General features: G+C 43.0%; 1 protein-coding gene across 1 annotated transcript in view; it reads right to left on the bottom strand.

Annotated features, from left to right (window-relative positions):
• SMAP1 (small ArfGAP 1) overlaps positions 1 to 19,037 on the bottom strand; it is a 128,956-nt gene that overhangs the window by 31,653 nt on the left and 78,266 nt on the right. Inside the window, exon 6 of the mRNA XM_081094485.1 lies at positions 17,496 to 17,576. Within this exon, the coding sequence (XP_080950611.1) occupies positions 17,496 to 17,576 (81 nt within the window). The remainder of the gene's footprint in view (positions 1 to 17,495; positions 17,577 to 19,037) is intronic.

Below are 19,037 nucleotides of genomic sequence, written 5' to 3'. Positions count from 1 at the left end.
GTTTAGGCCCGATCCTGCCGGTTTAGGCACAATTAGTAACAGGTGTACCAGTTACTAATGCGAATTTTTTTCAATACATGGAATTGTTACACATATGTTGCTATATATGTGATTTGATATGTATGCTATTTTGTTGTATTGACAGCAAGCTTCAAAACTTCACAAGTCAAATTTCGTGAAGGTGTTAACATCATAGATATTTTTACGCTTAAAATGTTGAATTTCGTGCTAAAAAAAGAGCATTTGTGGGAAGTTTTAATTCATTACTTTATTTTGAAGAAAAGTGCTGCTGAAAGTAATCGTATGCTTCAGGAAGCTTATGGTGAACATGCTCCATCTCAAGATACTTGTGAATGCTGGTTTTAACACTTTAAAAGTAATGATTTTGATGTGAAAGACAAAAAACGTCCAGGTCAACCGAAAAAGTCTGAAGACCAACAATTACAAGCATTATTGGATGAAGATGCATGTCAAACTCAAAAACAACTTGCAGAAAGATTAAACATTGTTCAGCAAACAATTTCCGATCGTTTACAAGCAATGGGAAAGATTTTAAAGGAAGAAAAATGGGTGCTACATCAACTGAACAAAAGACAAATGGAAAACCAAAAAGTCATCAGTAAAATGTTGCTTCAACGGCAAGAAAGAAAGTCTTTTTTGCATTGAATTGTGACTAGCGATGAAAAGTGGATTTGAGAATCCCAAATGCACAAAATCATGGGTTGATCCAGGTCAACCATCAACATCGACTGCAAGGCCAAATCGCTTCGGAAAGAAGACAATGCTCTGCGTTTGGTGGGATTAGGAAGGTGTGGGGTATTATGAGCTTCTAAACCCAGGTGTAACCATTAATACTGATCGCTACCGACAACAAATGATCACTTTAAACCATGCTTTGATCATGAAACGACCAGAATGGGCCAGAAGACACGGCAAAGTAATTTTGCTTCATAATGACACACCATCACATACTTCAAAACCAGTTAAAGACATATTAAGATATCTTGCCTGGGAAGTATTAACCCACCCACTGTATTCACCACACCTTGCTCCTTCAGATTACCACTTGTTCTGATCAATGGCACATGCACTTTCTGAGCAGCACTTCAAAACATACGAAGAAGTGGACAATTGGGTTTCTGAATGGTTTGCCTCAAAACAAGAAAAGTTCTATTGGGACAGTATCCACAAATTACCTGAAAGATGAGTGAAACGTGTAGCTAGCAATGGACATTACTTTGAATAAAGCACTTTTGATGTTTCTCTTGAAATTATTGTGTTTTCTTTGATTACAAAATCCGCATTTTTTTAAAATATATTTTATTGATTTTTTACAGAGAGGAAGGGAGAGGGATAGAGTTAAAAACATCAATGAGAGAGAAACATTGATCAGCTGCCTCCTGCACACTCCCTACTGGGAATGTGCCAGCAACCAAGGTACATGCCCTTGACCGGAATCAAACCTGGGACCCTTTAGTCCACAGGCTGATGCTCTATCCACTGAGTCAAACCAGTTAGGGCAAAATCTGCATTCTTAACTGGTACATCTTGTATATCATTTGCAGGCCATACAAAATTATCAACTTAAAAATTAGCCTGCCATATTTAATTTGGTCAAACATTTAATTAACTCACCCTTAATGCCTTGGCAGGGCCAGACTAAATGATTTCTCAGTCCTTATACAGCCTGTGGACCAGACATTTCCACTCCTGCTCTGTATGTTTAGCCCTATTCTAGGCACTGGTATTCTACTGTAGCCATTTGGGGGAAGTGCACAGGAAATGGAAAGAGGAGAAACAGACAATAAAACAACTGATCACAAATAAACTAGAAGCATTAAGTGCCACAAGGTACATTAGAATAGGATGTTGTATCAAGAGTGACTAGGGACTAGCTACTTAGCTACTTTGTATTCAGGTTCAGGGTAGGCCTCTCTCTCTGCTGCTATTTAAATTAAAATCTGAATGACAAGAAGAAAGCACCATGGGAAGATGAGGAAAAGCATCTTGGATAGAATATATAGTGCTAAGGTTCTGAGGTCACAATGAGTCTGATTTATTCTGGGAACACAAAAAAGGGATGGTTGAAGCACAATACAGAAGGGAAAGAGTGGGAAAAGGTAAAGTCAGAGACACAGACAGAGGCAAAAGGCTTCAATGTATAAGGCTAAGACAAGGTCTAAGGATGTCATTCTAAGTACAATGGGAAGTCACTGGTAGGTGTCAAGCAAGCAAGTAACATAATCTGAATTACTTTTAAAAAGACATAGTAGAAAAACAGGGAAAACATTTAGGAGGCTATTGCAGGGGTCCAGGGAAGAGATAATGGTGGCTTGATGAAGGACGACGGTGACAATAAAGATGAAGATTGGTATGGTTCCTAGGATGTTTACTGATGGAAGTGATGGGTCAAACTAAGTCAACTCAGATTTTATCTTAAGCAACTCAGTGAGCTGACTAGTTATGTGGTTTCTTGAGATGGGGGAGGCAGCAAATAGAGAAAGATCAAGAGTTCTGGTTTGACCATGTTCAGCTCAAGACATCTGTCACATGGAGACTGACAGGAAGCTGCTGAATATACAAGTTTAGAGTTCTGAGGCTGAGTCAAGCTCAGAGATACAGATTTGGCAACCATTATCATATCCTTGATAAATAAAGCTTTGGAACTAGTTGAGGGCATTTATGCAGAGAGAGTGCAAAAGAGCCCAGCACTGAAGTGAGGAGTTATATTTAGGGGTTTGACAGAGGAGATGAAGCCAACAAAGGATACTTACTAAAAGGAATAGGCATTCCACTTCATGTGAGAATAAAATCAGGAGAATAGGGTCCATGGAAACCAAGAAAAAAAGAGAGTTACCATCTGTATAGAAAACTGATGGGAAGAAAGGTAAGAACAGAAAAATCAACTGGATTTGGCAGCATGGAGATAACTAGTAACCTTGATTTGAGGAGTGTCAGGAGAAAGATTAAAACAGAAACTGGAGTAAAATGCAATGAGAAAACCTTAAATAAGAAAATGTACACAATGACCAAAAATGACCCTTTCAAAGAAGGTGGTAGCTAGATGTGAAAGTAATTGGCGGTAATAAGATACAGTAGAAAGGAAAAAAATTAGGAAGCAGGAGAGGGGGATCAATAAAGAATGAAGTTGTGAAGGTAGAATATTCAGAGCCCACATTTCACCAAGAGGAAAGGTAGGGCACCAAAGCAGGCTGTTTTGGTGGTGGAAAATAAGGAAGTTCCTGTATGGCTATTTTTTCAATCAAATATGAAGCAAAAACATTACTGAAATGGGGTGTGCAACATATTCCCAGAGAGAAGAGAAAGCATGAAGTAACTCTGGAAAAGTAAATGGAAAGAGGAAAGTGTAATAGGACTGCGAGTCAACACTCAATGCCCATTTGAGATTTGCAGCCATGACCTGGAAGTGAGGCCAGTCAGCAGGTAGAGTTTCTGCTTAAATGAGAGTATGGAAAGGACAATAATTGAGTTGAATCAGTACTTGCCAGACAGGAGTATCACTGAGGGAGAACAAGGTAGTCACAAGGAAGTGAGTAGAATGAGACTGTAGAATTTAAGTAAGGAGAACTATTTAAATCATTCTATCTTAAGGAACATATGTTATACATACATCACATCTTCAACAATATTTCTTCTTTTGATTGTTAACTGCTTAGCTCTATTAAATCCTCACTTGACATAAGTAGCACTGATGTAATTAGAGCAGTTTTCCAACATTATCTATTTAAGATCTTTTCATAGCATGATGAGTCAACTGCAGTGACTGGGCAGTAAATTTTTTCAATAAGGACTTCCTACATACAATGACTAGTATGCATATTAAAACATCAGAAAAGAGGGAGATGTGAAAATATCATTGAAAGATCAACTGCAATTAAACCAGATAAACTAGAAAACAAAATATACATACGTCTGGAAATATACCTTTCTCCTGTCCTTTCTTCAAGAAATACCTGAGGGATTACCATGCACCAGGAACAGTGAATGACTAAGGTTAAGGGATTTACACAATGAAGCCTTACACCCCTACTTGTAGGTCCTGACTAGTTTTTATGGAATAAAGGGTGGAAGCAGGCTTATGGAGAGACCATAGGTAGAAGACAAAAAGTTTCCTTCTCTCTTCTCCCTCTTTCTCCCAGACAAGCTTTTAATAGAAACACTTTTTTCTGATGTCATCTTTAAACCCCCAATGTTGAATAGGATTCATTACATAAAAGATGTTCAAAAAATGTGTATTGAAATTAGAACATCTGGGCAAAAAAAGAGAAAATTGATGGTCCTGAAGAAAGCTAGTGCAGATGGGACCAAAACACCTTTGACCCTGGAGGCTTTTGGAAATGAACTGTATCAGGCAGGCTGGCTCCTAACTTGTCAGAGAGCAAGGAGACAGTAGCAAGAAGATCAGTTTCCCAAGAGCAAATCACAACTGAATCCATTTGATCAGACTGTAAACTCTAAAGGTTAGGGATTTCTGTCAGACTTGTTCATTGTTGTATCCCAAGTGCCTAGTAGAGTTTCTGTCACATATCAGTCACTGGGACACATTTGTTAAATAATTTGGGAGTACCTTTAGGATTATGCAGATGATGTGACCTATCCAAATATGCTTATAAACTATGACCTTAAATTACCACTTTAAACTTTAATCATAAACACTGAGGTCTTTCTGGCCCAGAGTCCATACTCTTTTTACTACACCATATTGCCACTATTTAGCATAGATGGTATGCTCAATCATCCTTATGGTATTCAAAAACTTGTCCCAAAGATATAAATTGCTTGCTACTTCCCAATGGGTATTAGTTGTTTAAATTAATCCACAGCAGACATTCATAAGAAAATAATGAACACCCCATCAATGGCCTCCTTTTTAGAAAGATTAGCTCCAGCAATTACAAGATGTGTGACCCTAGGTAAAATGTCACTCTTTGAATCTTCTGTTTCTCCTTTGTATGATGACTATCTTAAAACTATCTGTTTACTGTGAGAATTAGCACACATAAAATGCTTAGTACGATTCATGGCACTTAGTAGGTATTTATTTTAATCCCTTGACTTTTAGCCGTCCTTCCTTTCTCCACTTTGGCTGTAATAGTAGTATACCAAGAGGCCACACAGTATACTGGTTAAGTGCATACACTTTGAAGACAGAATGTTCAGATTCAAATCTTGGCTTGGCTCCTCAATAGCTGTGTGATCATGAATACATTACCAAACCTGTCTCTCTCAGGTTCTCATCAGTAAATGAGGATAACAGTATCAACCTAATAGATATACAAAACATATTTAGGGTGTCCCTAAAAATGTATACACACCTTACCAGCTGAAAGCTCAACTGATGTTTGTTTCTTTTCAGATGTAACCCACTGGAATTAATAATGGTATTCAAAGTGTGTTTTTGGAGACACCCTATAAAGGGTTTAGAACAGCTGGTATATATTAAGCATCAAGTAAGCACTTACTCTTTTTATTACTTTCGATGACCCATCAAATCTAATTGTTGACCCTTTCCAACTTGGCTGCAACAATCTTATTTATTGTTAGTCCTCACTGGAGGATATTTTTCCATTGATTTTTAGAGAGAGTAGAAGTGAGTAAGGGAGGAAGAGAGAAAGAGAGGGAAGAGGGGAAGAGGGAGGGAGGAACAGAGAAAGAGAAGTGAGAGAGCACATCTTGGTTGCCTCCCATATAACCCCACACACATACACAGGAGATGGAACCTGCAACCCAGGAGGTATGTGCCCTTGACCCTTGACCAGGAATCCAACCCTCAACCCTTCAGTGTGGGTTGAAGCTCTACTCACTGTGCAACACTGGCCCGGGCTTGGCTGCAACATTCTTACGCACAGGCTTTAACTTAATAAAACTACCTTTCATCGGAGCATTTATTGAGGACATAGTTTTCTCTCTATTAAAGGAAATTTCTAATCTACTGTGAGGGACTGTAAAGCCTGCACGCCTACTGAACAAAAGTCTTCCTTTTTTTCATTAAATAGGAAATGAAAGCTTTGCACATGAGGTAATTGGATTTCTTTTCTTTTTATTGCCTCACTGGCAATAAAGCTTTAAATGATTGCAAAAAACATTTAGAAATTCCATGACGGAAAAAAATGTTGCAATTTACTACAAGCATGTAATAGAACTTAAAATATGGTTTTCTGCCACAACTTACACATTCTTTATTACCACAATTTACTTTAATAATAGATAAGTATTAAAAAGCTATTATAACTTCAACTGGTTCCTTTTTCTTTTAGGGTTGAGGGCATTTTAGTATACAGTTATTTAACTAACAAGTAAGGTTACTATCATCTTGTTATTGCTTTCTGTAAAACAATAATTCTTATTTTAGCTACTCAATTCTTTCTTTTTTAAACTAGGTAAAACAGTGAGAAAAAAAGCAAACTGTCTTGGCTGAAAGACTTGCATGTTGTAGTCACAACTGTTTCAAGCTATTTAAATTATTTACTCACTTAAAGATAACCTCAATTGCCAGGATATTTAGTATACTAAATTAGCACCAATTAATAAAAATCTTAGTTTCAATACCCACCGGATTCTTTTTTTAGTGACAATACCAGGTTTTTTGAAAATGCAAAACGAATGTTAATGTTATCATACAATCTGAAGAGAATATAAATTGGTAAAATGACTATGAAAAACTCTTAGACAAACAAACTAAAGCTGGACGTATATATTTCCTATGCCGCAGCATTTATACCTTTAGGTATACACCCAATAAGCTATGTGAATATGTTTCTTAAAAGGCATGTACAAGGATGTTCATAATAGCTTCATTCATCAAAGTCCTAAACCAAAAACTACTTGTGTCAACCAACTGTAGACTGGAAAAATCAAGTATGCCACAGGTAAACAGGTACTTAATAAGAAAAGAACACACAAAAAACATGATTGAATCTCACAGACACAATGATTAGCAGAAGAAACTGACAGGAGGGGGGGAGAGCAGAAATGAGAGACATCTGTAATATTGTCAACAATAAAATAAATTATTTTCAAACATAAAAAAACAGACACGGAAATAGTAGATGCTGGATGACTTCATTTACATAAAATTAAAAGCAGATAAAATGTATCTATATTGACAGAAATTTAAATAGTGATTAACTTTGGGAGAGAGCTGAATAGGAAGAACAAGAAAGTGAGAGGTGCTAGCAATGCTTTGAATATTAATCTGTGCATATATTTATAAAAATTCACTGGGATATAAACTCAAGATCTATACATTATACTTCAATAAAAAAGTTAAGAAATTTAAAAAACTAATTTAACTTCTAAAATAAAATCTCTATGAAGTTACAAAATGTCATTTTCAGATAGATATAAACTCACTATATAATTACAAATTTTTAAAATTCCCTTAATTATTCTTTAAAAAATAGGACATCTTGAGCCCTGGCTGGGTATAGCTCATTTGGTTAGAACATCATATTGATATGCCAAGGTTGTGGGTTCCATGCCCAGTCAGGGCACATACGAGAATCCACCAATGAATGCATAAATAACAGAACAACACTTCTTTCCCTTTCTCTCTCTCCCACGTCTCCTCAAAACAACAAATAAAAAATTTTCAAGAATAAAAAATAGAACATCTTGAAAACAGGACATCCCAACACCAATTTCAAGTGCGACCTAGAGTAACATTTTGTAACATTGGTTTTACTGAGAAAAGGGATAGAGAAGTCAAACTTTACACTCTATTAGGACTAAACCCAGCAGCTATTTATTGATTACTCCCTTGAATTACAGTTAGTGGTTGTATTGATTAGCTCACTTATATGTGGTAAGTTAGCCTACTTAAAGAAGAGAGTCTTGAGATTTAAGCATTCTTCTACTGTGGTGAAAAGCTGGCTTCTAAATATCTATATATATATAAAACCCTAATATGCAAATAGACTGGCGAAACAACTGAACAACCAGTTGTTATGACATGCACTGACCATCAGGGGGCACATGCAGAACATGGCGGGCGTCAGCAGCAGGTGGCAGAGCATGTAACATGGTGGGCATCGCTGTGGCGGGATAGTGGAGCAGGTGAGCCAGACCAAGGCGAGGTGCCGGTTGCTATCATTGGGGTGAGTCTCTGGTGGTTACTGAAAATATTTTGCTCCCACACGCTGCGGTCCCACCCGGCACTCACACCTGCTGCTGGCACCAGCCCCACTCGAACCTGCTGCCAGCGCTGGGTGCCAGGCTCAATCGCTTGGCACTGTCAGGAGGTGCAAGTGGCAGCTGCCAGCCCCAATCGCCCAAGGGCTTCTCCACCTACCCCTGGCTCCTGAGGGGCCGCCGGGGCATCAGCCGCTGCTCACACCCACTAATGGCGCAGGCCCCGCTCACATCTGCTGCTGGCACCGGCCCCAATCGCTCCACGCTGTCAGCAGGTGCAAGCGAGGCCGGTGCCGGTAGCGCATAGGAGCGGCAGCGGTGGGAGCGAGGCTGCCAGCAAACCTGGGACCAGGGGCCGCAGCGGGAGGGGCAGGGCGGGGGCGCGGAGGATGGGCCAAGACCCACCCCTGTGCCCACCGCAGCCTTGTGGTCCACAGTTCCTTTCAAGGTGCACAATTCATGCACTGAGCCCCTAGTCCAGTGGTTCTCAAACTTCCTAATGCTGCAACCCTTTAATACAGTTCCTCATGTTGTGGTGACCCCCAACCATAAAACTATTTTCGTTGCTACTTCATAACTGTAATTTTGCTACTGTTATGAATTGTAATGTAAATATCTGATATGCAGGATGTATTTAGGCGACCCCTGTGAAAGGGTTATTCGACCCCCAAAGGGGTCGCAACCCACAGGTTGAGAACCGCTGCCCTAGTCCTATACCAGTGATGGTGAACCTTTTGAGCTCGGTTGTGTCAGCATTCTGAAAAACCCTAACTTAACACTGGTGCCATGTCACATATAGAAATTTTTTGATCTTTGCAACCATAGTAAAACAAAGATTTGTATTTTTGATATTTATTTTATATATTTAAATGCCATTAAACGAAGAAAAATCAACCAAAAAAATGAGTTTGCGTGTCACCTCTGACACGGGTGTCATAGGTTCGCCATCACTGTCCTATACAATAAAGAGGGAATATGCTAGTATGCTAGTTGGTCCTAATCACGTCCGAGTCACAACCAAAGGTGCATGCGCACAGGAGCCGGGGGGCGGGGACAGGGCTTGCGCCACCAGGATTTGAGGCTGCCGTTGGGGGTGGCCCCCAAGCGGAAGCACGCACAGGCCATGGTACCACCTGGCCTGGAGGGGGAGGCGTGAGGACATGCCGGGAGCCGGTCCATCCTTGCTGTTTCAAGGGACCTGGCATATATAGCATACTGTTCTTAATATGTTTGCTCCCCTTAGCGCTGTGTGTTTTAACCAAGGTCACCTCTCCGAGAAAGGTTGTTTCCCCAGGTAGGAATTTTTCCCTGAAGTCAGGGAGGGGATGCCTCTCCTAGAAAGGTTGTTTCCCCAGGTAGGAATTTTTCCCTGAAGTTAGGGAGGGAATAAAACCCCTCAACTAAGTGCCAGGCGGGTAATTAATCACTTTAACTATGAACAATCATGCTTAAGCTACATAATCTTTACTCCCTGGAATGGAGATAAGAAACGCCCTAACCTTTGTAATAGAGATTGACAGGATTAAAATCAACTGGTATAAATACAGATGTAATAAGACAGCAAGACACAGAACTTAGGAGACAGAAAGAAGACAGCACCTACACAGAACCTACAGACAGAAGAACTTCGCTGGAGAGAACATGGCAAAAGATCCTGGACTGAACCTGACTACAGAAATTGGCAAGAGAACCTGACTAGAACCTGGTGACTGAACCTGGCTGGAGAACCTGGACAGAACCTGGCTGGAGAACCTAGCGAGGGAACATGGCTACAGAACCTGGCTGGAGAATCTGGAGAACCTGGCTGGAGAACCTAGCAAGAGAACATGGACACAGAACCTGGCTGGAGATCCTAGCCAGAACTTCGCTGGAGATCCAGACCAGAACTTGGCAGGAGACCCTGACAAGAGAACCCGGCTATGATGATCAACTGAACGCTGCCTCCGTGTCATTCCTTCTTCGCCGACTCCGTCCACACCTTTGGGGACCCCTGGACCTGCTGGGGTTGGACCCCGGCAAGGACAGGCCACAGCACCCCACCACCCCCTCACAGAAGTGCATGCAGGCCCGTGGCACCGCCCGACCCAGAGGGGGGCGTCGGGGTGGGAGGCAGCGGCCCCCCCCACCACTGCCGGGCCTGGAAGCGGGCGTAAGGACAGGGGTGGGGTCTCGGTGGAGAGCTCCCAGCATTCCTGCGCTGGTGTCTGAAGGCGTGAAGAGGAAGGGAGAGCACATAGGCAGTTAGGGGGTTTAGGCCAGGAGGGGAGAGCAGACAGGCAGTTAGGGGGATCAGGCCAGGACCGGGACCAGGCAGCTGAACGTAGAGAGAAGTATGACATCCCTGAGCCACCAGAGCCTAAGAAGAGGAAGTATGGTGGCATGTCTGCTGCCTCTGTAGACTTTGAGCAGCCCACGAGGGATGGTCTGGGCAGTGACAACATCGGCAGTCGCATGCTCCAGGCCATGGGCTGGAAAGAGGGCAGTGGCCTGGGTCACAAGAAGCAGGGCACTGTGACACCCACTGAGGCCCAGACATGGGTGCGGGGCTCCGGTTTGGGTGCCTGAGGCAGCTCCTATGGGGTCACCTCCACCGAGTCCTACAAGGAAACATTGCACAAGACAATGGTAACCCGCTTTAACAAGGCCCACTGAGGACCTGTGAGAGCTACTTCGACATCTGCTCCTACCAGCACGGGATGGGAAGAATGAAATGTCTGCTGTTCTGAGCAGGGCTCTGCACCTGTCCACCAGCCCACTCCCCAGCCAGACAGGCCCTGACCCTGTCAGACTTTGAGTTGGTGACTTGTTCGAAAACTGGGCTATTCTTTTTGTAATAAAAGCTGAAAAGTCCACACACACACACACACACACACACACAGCAGAGCAGTTAGGGGGATCAGGCCGACAGGGGAGAGCATTTAGGCAGTTAGGGGGATCAGGCCAGGAGGGGAGAGCAGTTAGGGCCACAGGCCGGCAGGGGGGCAGTTAGGAGTATCAAGCAAGCAGGTGAGTGCTTAGGAGCCAGTGGTTCTGGATTGCAAGAGGGATCCCAGATTGGGGAGGGTGCAGGCCAGGCTGAGGGACCCACAACCCTGTGCACGAATTTCATGCACTGGGCCACTAGTCTACACTAATAAGAGACAAACATGCAAATTGACCATACCTTCGCTACGCCTTAAGCCACGCCCACCATCCAATCAGAGCAACGATATGCAAATTAACCCAACCAAGATGGCGGCTGGCAGCCACGGAGCTGGAGCAAGCAGGAGGCTTGGTTGCCCCAATGACAGAGGAAGCCAAGCTTTTCGCCTGCCGCGGCCAGCTCTGAGCTCCACTCAAAGCAACAAAGTTTTAATTATAGAAGATAAATAAACCCCAGATAACTGCTTTCAGCCAGCCATGGCCACGGAGCTGGAGCCTTGGGTTGCCCCTGGCGATGGAAGAAGCCAAGCTTCCCTCCCGCCTGTCCTGGCTGGTTCTGAGTTCCACTCCAGGCTACAAAGTTTCAATTATAGAAGGTAAATAAATCCCAGAATAAAAAAAGAAAAAAGAAAAAAAAGGAGAGGCTGGGAGCTTCCGTCACCAGGGGGGCTTGGCCAGCCTGAAAACGGCCCTCAGCCTCCTCACCCAGGCTGGCCAGGCACCCCAGTGGGGAGACCCCACCCTAAAGGGGGTGTGGCCAGCCTGCAAAGAGTTATCAGCCCCTCACCCAGGCTGGCCAGGCACCCCAGTGGGGACCCCCACCCTGAAGGGGGTGTGACCAGCTACAAACAGCCATCAGCCCCTCACCAAGGCTGGCCAGGCACCCAGTGGGGACCCCCACCCCGAAGGGGGTGTGACCAGCCTGCAAACACCCATCAGCCCCTCCCCCAGGCTGGCCAGGCACCCCAGTGGGAACCCCACCCTGATCTGGGACACCCTTTAGGGCAAACCAGCCGGCCCCCACCCATGCACCAGGCCTCTATCCTATATAATAAAAGGGTAATATGCAAAATGACCCTAACAGCAAAACGATTGGGAATGACTGGGCACTATGACACACACTGACCACCAGGGGGCAGACACTCAATGCAGGAGCAATTATAAGCAATTAGACTTACTAGTATCTTTTCATTTTCCCAGTGTTCAGGCCCTGCTAAATTTTGATGAATTTGGGATCCTTTTTTTTTTTTTGCCTCTAGTTTTTCTGGCACTGCAATATTTTCAAATAAATGCAGTAATCTAAACAAATAATTTTAAGTACCACAAAAGTGATACTCCAGAAGATGATAAATTTTATGGCTATGGGGCCAATGCTTTCTGTAGCTCAAGTCTATGATTCTAACCAAATTTTTCATCTAACACAATGTTCTATTTTGCCTCCAAATGCAGGTGGTTCTAGTCAAGTAGGAATTAGATGAAAAGAATTGTGATTTTACAAGATAAATTTTACTTTAGATAATTTCTAATAAGGAAATGACTGATTTCAGTTTTAACTGATGTTATATTTTACCTCCCACTTAATGGCATTATCACAAACTTTTTTCCATATACATAACTATATCATTTCCTTTCAGCGTCTAAGTAAAACTGCTGAGAATGGATTTGTGTCCACGCCAAGAGAAGCCTTTCTTTCACTGGTGCTCTCCAGTGAGTCATGCAGCAGACATGCTTTTGTTCTTCTATAAAGACCCAGTTTCATGGATGTAGAATTTAAATCAGCGATTCTGGAATGAGGGCTAATTAACTGAATAAACTGTAATTATACACAACATGATTGACCCTTATAAGAAAAAAAAAAAAAAAAGGCTGACTAATAAAAGCAAAACATAAGAATATTTATGGCATTATTCCATTCATACATTCAAAAAATAAAGAAAAACAAATCACATTACTTAGAAACACATGCAGAGAAGGTGAAACTACTTCTACAATGCAAGGAAATGATTATCTCTGGGGAGAAGGGAAGTGATTTTTTTTTTATTAAAAAGAGTTATGGGAGACAGCTTCTGGGGTGCTGGCCATGTTCTATTTCCTAATTTGGGCAGCAGATAAATGGGTGGTCACTTATTATATACTAGAGGCCCGGTGCACAAAAAATTTGTGCACTGGCGGGGGGGGGGTGTCCCTCAGCCCCACTTGTGCCCTCTCACAGTCTGGGATCCCTCGGGAGATAACGACCTGCTGGGTTAGGCCCACTCTCGGGTGGCAGAGGGCAAGCCCAATCCCTAGGTGCCTGCCCCGCAGCCCCTGGTCAGGCTCAGAGCAGGGCCGATTGGGGAGTTGGGGCGCCGCCCCGTCATGCACAGAGCAGGGCGGATTGGGAGGTTGCGATGCCACCCTCAGTCACGCTCAAGGTAGGGCCGATTGGGGGGTTGGGGTGCCGCTCCCTGTCACACTCAAGGCAGGGTTGATGGGGAGGTTGCGGCGCCACCCCGTCACGCACAGAGCAGGGCAGATCAGGGGGTTGTGGTGCCACCCCTGTCACATACAGAGCAGGCCGATCAGGGGGTTGGGGCGCTGTCCCCTGTCATGCACAGAGCAGGGCCCATCAGGGGGGTTGGGGCTCCGCACCCTGTCACACACAGAGCAGGGCCCATCAGGGGGGTTGGGGCTCCGTACCGTCACACACAGAGCAGGGCCGATCAGGGGTTTGGGGAGCTCCCCCGTCACGCACAGAGCAGGGCCAATCGGGTTTGGGGAGCTCTCCCATCAAGCACAGAGCAGAGCCGATCAGGGGGTTGGGGAGCTCCCCCGTCATGCACAGAGCAGGGCCGATCAGGGGTTTGGGGAGCTCACCCCTGTCACGCACAGAGCAGGGCCGATCAGGGGGTTGGGGAGCTCCCCCCTGTCACGCACAGAGCAGGGCCGATCAGGAGGTTTTGATGCCACCCTCAGTCACACTCAGGGTAGGGCCAATTGGGGGGTTGGGGCGCCGCCCCTGTCACACTCAAGGCATGGTCGATGGGGAGGTTGGGGCGCCGCCCCGTCACCCACAGGGCAGGCCCGATCAGGGGGTTGGAGCACTCCCCCGTCACACTCGGGGCAGGGCCGATGGGGAGGTTGCGGCTCCACCCTGTCACACACAGAGCAGGGCCCTTGGAGGTGTAGGGGGGCCGTACCCTGTCACAGACAGAGCAGGGCCAATCAGGGTGTTGGGGAGCTCCCCCCTATCAGGCACAGGGCAGGGCTGATCAGGGGGTTGGAGCGCCTTCCCCTGTCACGAACAGAGCAGGGCGGATAGGGAGGTTGTGGCCCCACCCTGTCACACACAGAGCCGCAGGGCAATCAGGGCGTTTGGGCGCTGCCCCCTGTCACGCTACTCCAGGGGCCAGGAGGCCTCGCGGCTCCGCTGATCCGGGTGCTGGGAGGCATATTACCCTTTTACTATATAGGATAGAGCAGCCATGGGCAAACTATGGCCCGCGGGCCGGATCCGGCCTGTTTGAAATGAATAAAACTAAAAAAAAAAAGACCGTACCCTTTTATGTAATGATGTTTACTTTGAATTTATATTAGTTCACACAAACACTCCATCCATGCTTTTGTTCCGGCCCTCCGGTCCAGTTTAAGAACCCACTGTGGCCCTCGAGTCAAAAAGTTTGCCCACCCCTGGCATAGAGGCCTGGTGCACGGGTGGGGGCTGGCTGGTTTGCCCTGAAGAGTGTCCTGGATCAGGGTGGGGGTCCCGCTTAGGTGCCTGGCCAGCCCGGATGAGGCGATGATGGCTGTTTGCATCTGGTCACACCCCCTTCAGGTTGCGGGTCCCCACTGGGGTGCCTGGCCAGTCTGGGTGAGGGGCTGAGGGCCGTTTTCAGGCTGGTGGGTGACTGAAGCTCCCAACTGCTCCTTTTTTCCTTTTTTTTTTATTCTTGGATTTATGGCTGTCACTGGAGCTGAGAGCTGGCTTTAGCTGTGAGACCTCGCTGCTGAAAGCAGGTTTCTGGCTTTGTTTACTTTCTGTATTTGAAACTGTGTTGTGACTCCAGCTCTGAGATCCCGGCTGACTGAAAACAGGTTTCTGGGGTTTTGTTTAGCTTCTATATTTGTAACAATGTTTCTTAGCAGCTCAGAGCCCAGCAGCAGCAGGCAGGGAACATTGGTTTCCTCCGTCACTGAAGCAAGCAAGCCTCCTGTTCATGTCAGTAGCCTGGCTGCCGGCCGCCATCTTGGCTGGCAGTTAATTTGCATATCGCCCTGATTAGCCAATGGGAAGGGTAGCGGATGTACGGCTAATTACCATGTTTCTCTTTTATTAGCTAGGATAAGTTGTACATATACAACTGTACGTAAAAGTTGCACACGTGGCATAGCTCCTGGTATAAGCAGATGATCAATAAAGCCAACTATTATTTATGATGATATTATTCTGGCTACTACTGCTACTACAGGGTGGGACAAAAGTAGGTTTACAGTTGTTCATATGCAAAATAATACACTGATTAAAAAATACAAGAATAAACTTTCATGTACTCACAACTGTAAACCTATTTTTGCCCACCCTGTATTTTTACTGATATTACTACTAATTTCTCCTGTTTAGATTATATACACCCTCTGAAAAAAATCAGCTCAGAACATACAGAAAAAAATGTCTATATGTGAAGTAAAGCTTCTTTATTTGTGCTATTTTTCTTTCAATTTCCCGTTATAATTTTAAATCGTTTTTTTTATACACTGTGCAGTATCTTGACCACAAAACTTTGATAGAAACTAAAGTTTTTCCCTCTGTGTGAGTATTCTCACAGGCTCCTACCATGAGCAGCAGCAGGAGTACTTGAAGGAAATAGCAGAATTTTGAGGAAGGGAGAAAACGTATTTAGTTGGGATGTTTAGAGGGCTGCATGGAAACAAGGGAATGAGTAAGCTTTAAGTAGGAGGTGGGGAAATGAAAGGACATTTCTGGAAAAGCAATTTAAAGCAGGAAAGTTTGTTTAGGTAACAATGGACAAGTCTGACTATACGAACAATGGAGGGAGCCTGCTAGGAAGACAGGTGAAGAATCAGATGATGGATGGAACTGACTGCTAACATGAAGAATTAAGGAGTCTTTGGATGCTTAGTACATCTTAACTTGCTGAAGGCTTGTTTATAACTCTTTGAATGCAGAGACTCTAGCAAATGACAGAGGAAGAACGAGTACATATTCACACTGTACACTTTGTAGTATGTAACTGATACCCTGATAAAGTCAATTTTTAAAATTTCAGCAAGAAAATCAAGAATGCTCCCTTTACTGACAATCCCCCTACCATGTTTCCATGGTTCTATGGTGAAATGAATTCAAAGCCAAGCAGCCATAATTATTTATAAAAAATCTAATGTTCTCTCTACTTCTAGTTTGTCTAATCACATCTATCCTGCATATCACTGCCAAATAATCTTCCAAAAGAATTCTTGTGAATTAGCTGTATCATCTGCTTTACGCAAGTAAAAATGCTTCCCACAGCCTTTCCTCTAATAAAGAATTAACCCGACTTTAAGATCTTCTACAATTTGAGCTCAATCTACTGTTTTGGTCTATTTTTTCACTATTTTCTATCATAGATATATATCTTCAAGCTCCTCTAGTCCTCTTTTACTAAGCATAGTTACTTTGTCTGTTTCCAGTTTCCATGCCTATCCTTCAAGGTGTTCAGTCCAAATGATATATTCCTTTGCACCTTATCTACCTACACTTCAAAATCTAGTTTAAATGCTAACCTTAAGCATGGAGTCTTTTCTGAAGGCCCTTTCAGGTATATTGGGTCTTTTTCATTCTTCAAACTTTACTGAAGTCTGTGCATATACCAGTAAGCTAAAATGCCATTCTTTATGTCATTAATAAGGGAATACTTGTCTTTGAGGTCTCACATTATCTATACCCACACATATATAACTAACTACAAATCATATAGAACAAGCTATCAATAGGACATATTTAGCACATAGTAATTGCTCAACAAATACTTGTTCAAAGAACTATTATTTGCATATTATGAATATCCCAAAACTCATCTATATATATAAAAGCCTGAGCAACCATTACCACCAGATGACCGGATGACCAGCTGGTAGCTATGATGCGCACTGACCACCAGGGGGCAGACGCTCAACACAGGAGCTGCCCCTGGTGGAAAGGGCGTTCCCACAGCCAACCTCCCGCAGCTGGCAAACTCCCTGCAGTCCCTCCCCATGGCCAGCCGGCCGGCTGGCCCTGATCGGCCGCTACTGGGACTGGGCGAGATGGCCCAGTAAGCCCTGATCACCGGCAGGCCAAGGGACCGCACCCATGCACGAATTTGTGCACCGGGCCTCTAGTTCACATATAAGTATGCAAATAAGATGGTAGTCTTTATAGATTTTTTTAAAAAAGGAAATTTTACCTTTTCAGTTGTAAGAGGTTTTGCAGGCTTTTCTGGTTCCTTTTCTCTCTTTTTCTCTTCTTTTTTTTTTTCCTTTTCTTTCTAAAACACAGCCCAAAGTTTTGCTAAGTTTACTTTTTAAAAATTGTCAGCTCTTAACACATTTTATTAGTTTGAGTTGTCATTTGAGAAAGGTACAAATTTTCAATGATGACAATATCTGGTGATACTGAAATATAAAAGTAAACAGCAAATTCATATTCTCAATGAGGTTATATATTGATGAATAAAAAACATCTTTTATTGGCCCTCAGAGTTAGCTCAGTTGGTTAGAGTGTCATCCCGATACTGCAAGGTTGCAGGTCCAATCTGCGGTTAGGATACATAGAAGAAGCAACCAATGAATTCATAAATTAGTGGAACAATAAATCAATGTGTCTCTCTCTCTCCCATATCAATAAAAAAAAAAAATTTTTTTAAGAATATAATTTCTTGCCCAACTGGTATTGCTCAGTAGTTGAGCACTGACCTATGAACCAGGAAGTCAAGGTTCAATTCTGGTCAGATAGGGGGTATGCAGGAGGCAGCCAATCAATGATTCTCTCGCATATTGTTTCTATCTATACCTCTCCCTTCCTCTCTCAAATCAATAAAAGTATATATTTTTAAAAAATATATCTTTTCTTAAAAAAACTAAAATGGAGGTGAGACTTGATATTTTAGAATTTGTGTAATTAAACAAATGAGACCTCTATTCAATAAAGTCTCACTGCATCTTTACATAAGCTTCCTAATAGCACCATAAAGTTCAAAATTGAATAAGAAGAAAAAATAAACTAACTGATGAATATAATTCCTATCACACAGATAAAGACAGATTATAACATGTAAATATAAAGGGGAAAGGTACAGTACAATCACTTTTTAAGATGTCACAAAACATTTTCAGTCTATCACTACAGTATTGTGATTTTTTAAATGGCAAACAATTATTTTCACGTGGGAAAAAAAGGTAAATATAGATACAGTATTTTGGGACCAGAGCCAGCTTACTAGTTAGTGTATTCCAACAGTCAAGGTAAACTATAATGGTATCATGATGTTCACAATTTGCAATTTCAAGACGGATGAAACAGGATATAATATTAAAAACTTAAGGACTACAAACATGCCAAAAAGAGGAACATGAAATAAAAATTAATATGGATAAATGTTGAGAAGATCATGTTAAATGAAAGAAATAAAGAAGTTAAAAACCACATGCTTTCACTCATATTTGGGATATAAAACTGAAAGCAACAAAACAACAAGAAAAACAAAAACTCATAGACACAGACAACAGTATGGTGATTACCGAAGGGAAGGAAGGTGGGGGAGTAAAAAGGATATATTATGGGGGTCAAATATATGAAAATGGTAGATTTGACTTTGGGAGGTGGACACACGCTACAATATACAGACGATGTATCATAAAATTGTACACTTCAAATCTATGTAATCTTATTAACCAATACATTTAATTCAAAAAAATCCTAAAAAAAAAAAAAAGATTAAACAAAGAGT

This window comes from Myotis nattereri (genome assembly GCF_964212035.1).
Source record: "Myotis nattereri genome assembly, chromosome: 6".
Lineage (NCBI taxonomy): Eukaryota > Metazoa > Chordata > Mammalia > Chiroptera > Vespertilionidae > Myotis > Myotis nattereri.
Note: the sequence above shows the minus strand (reverse complement) of the source record. Positions and strands in the feature narration are given on the sequence as shown.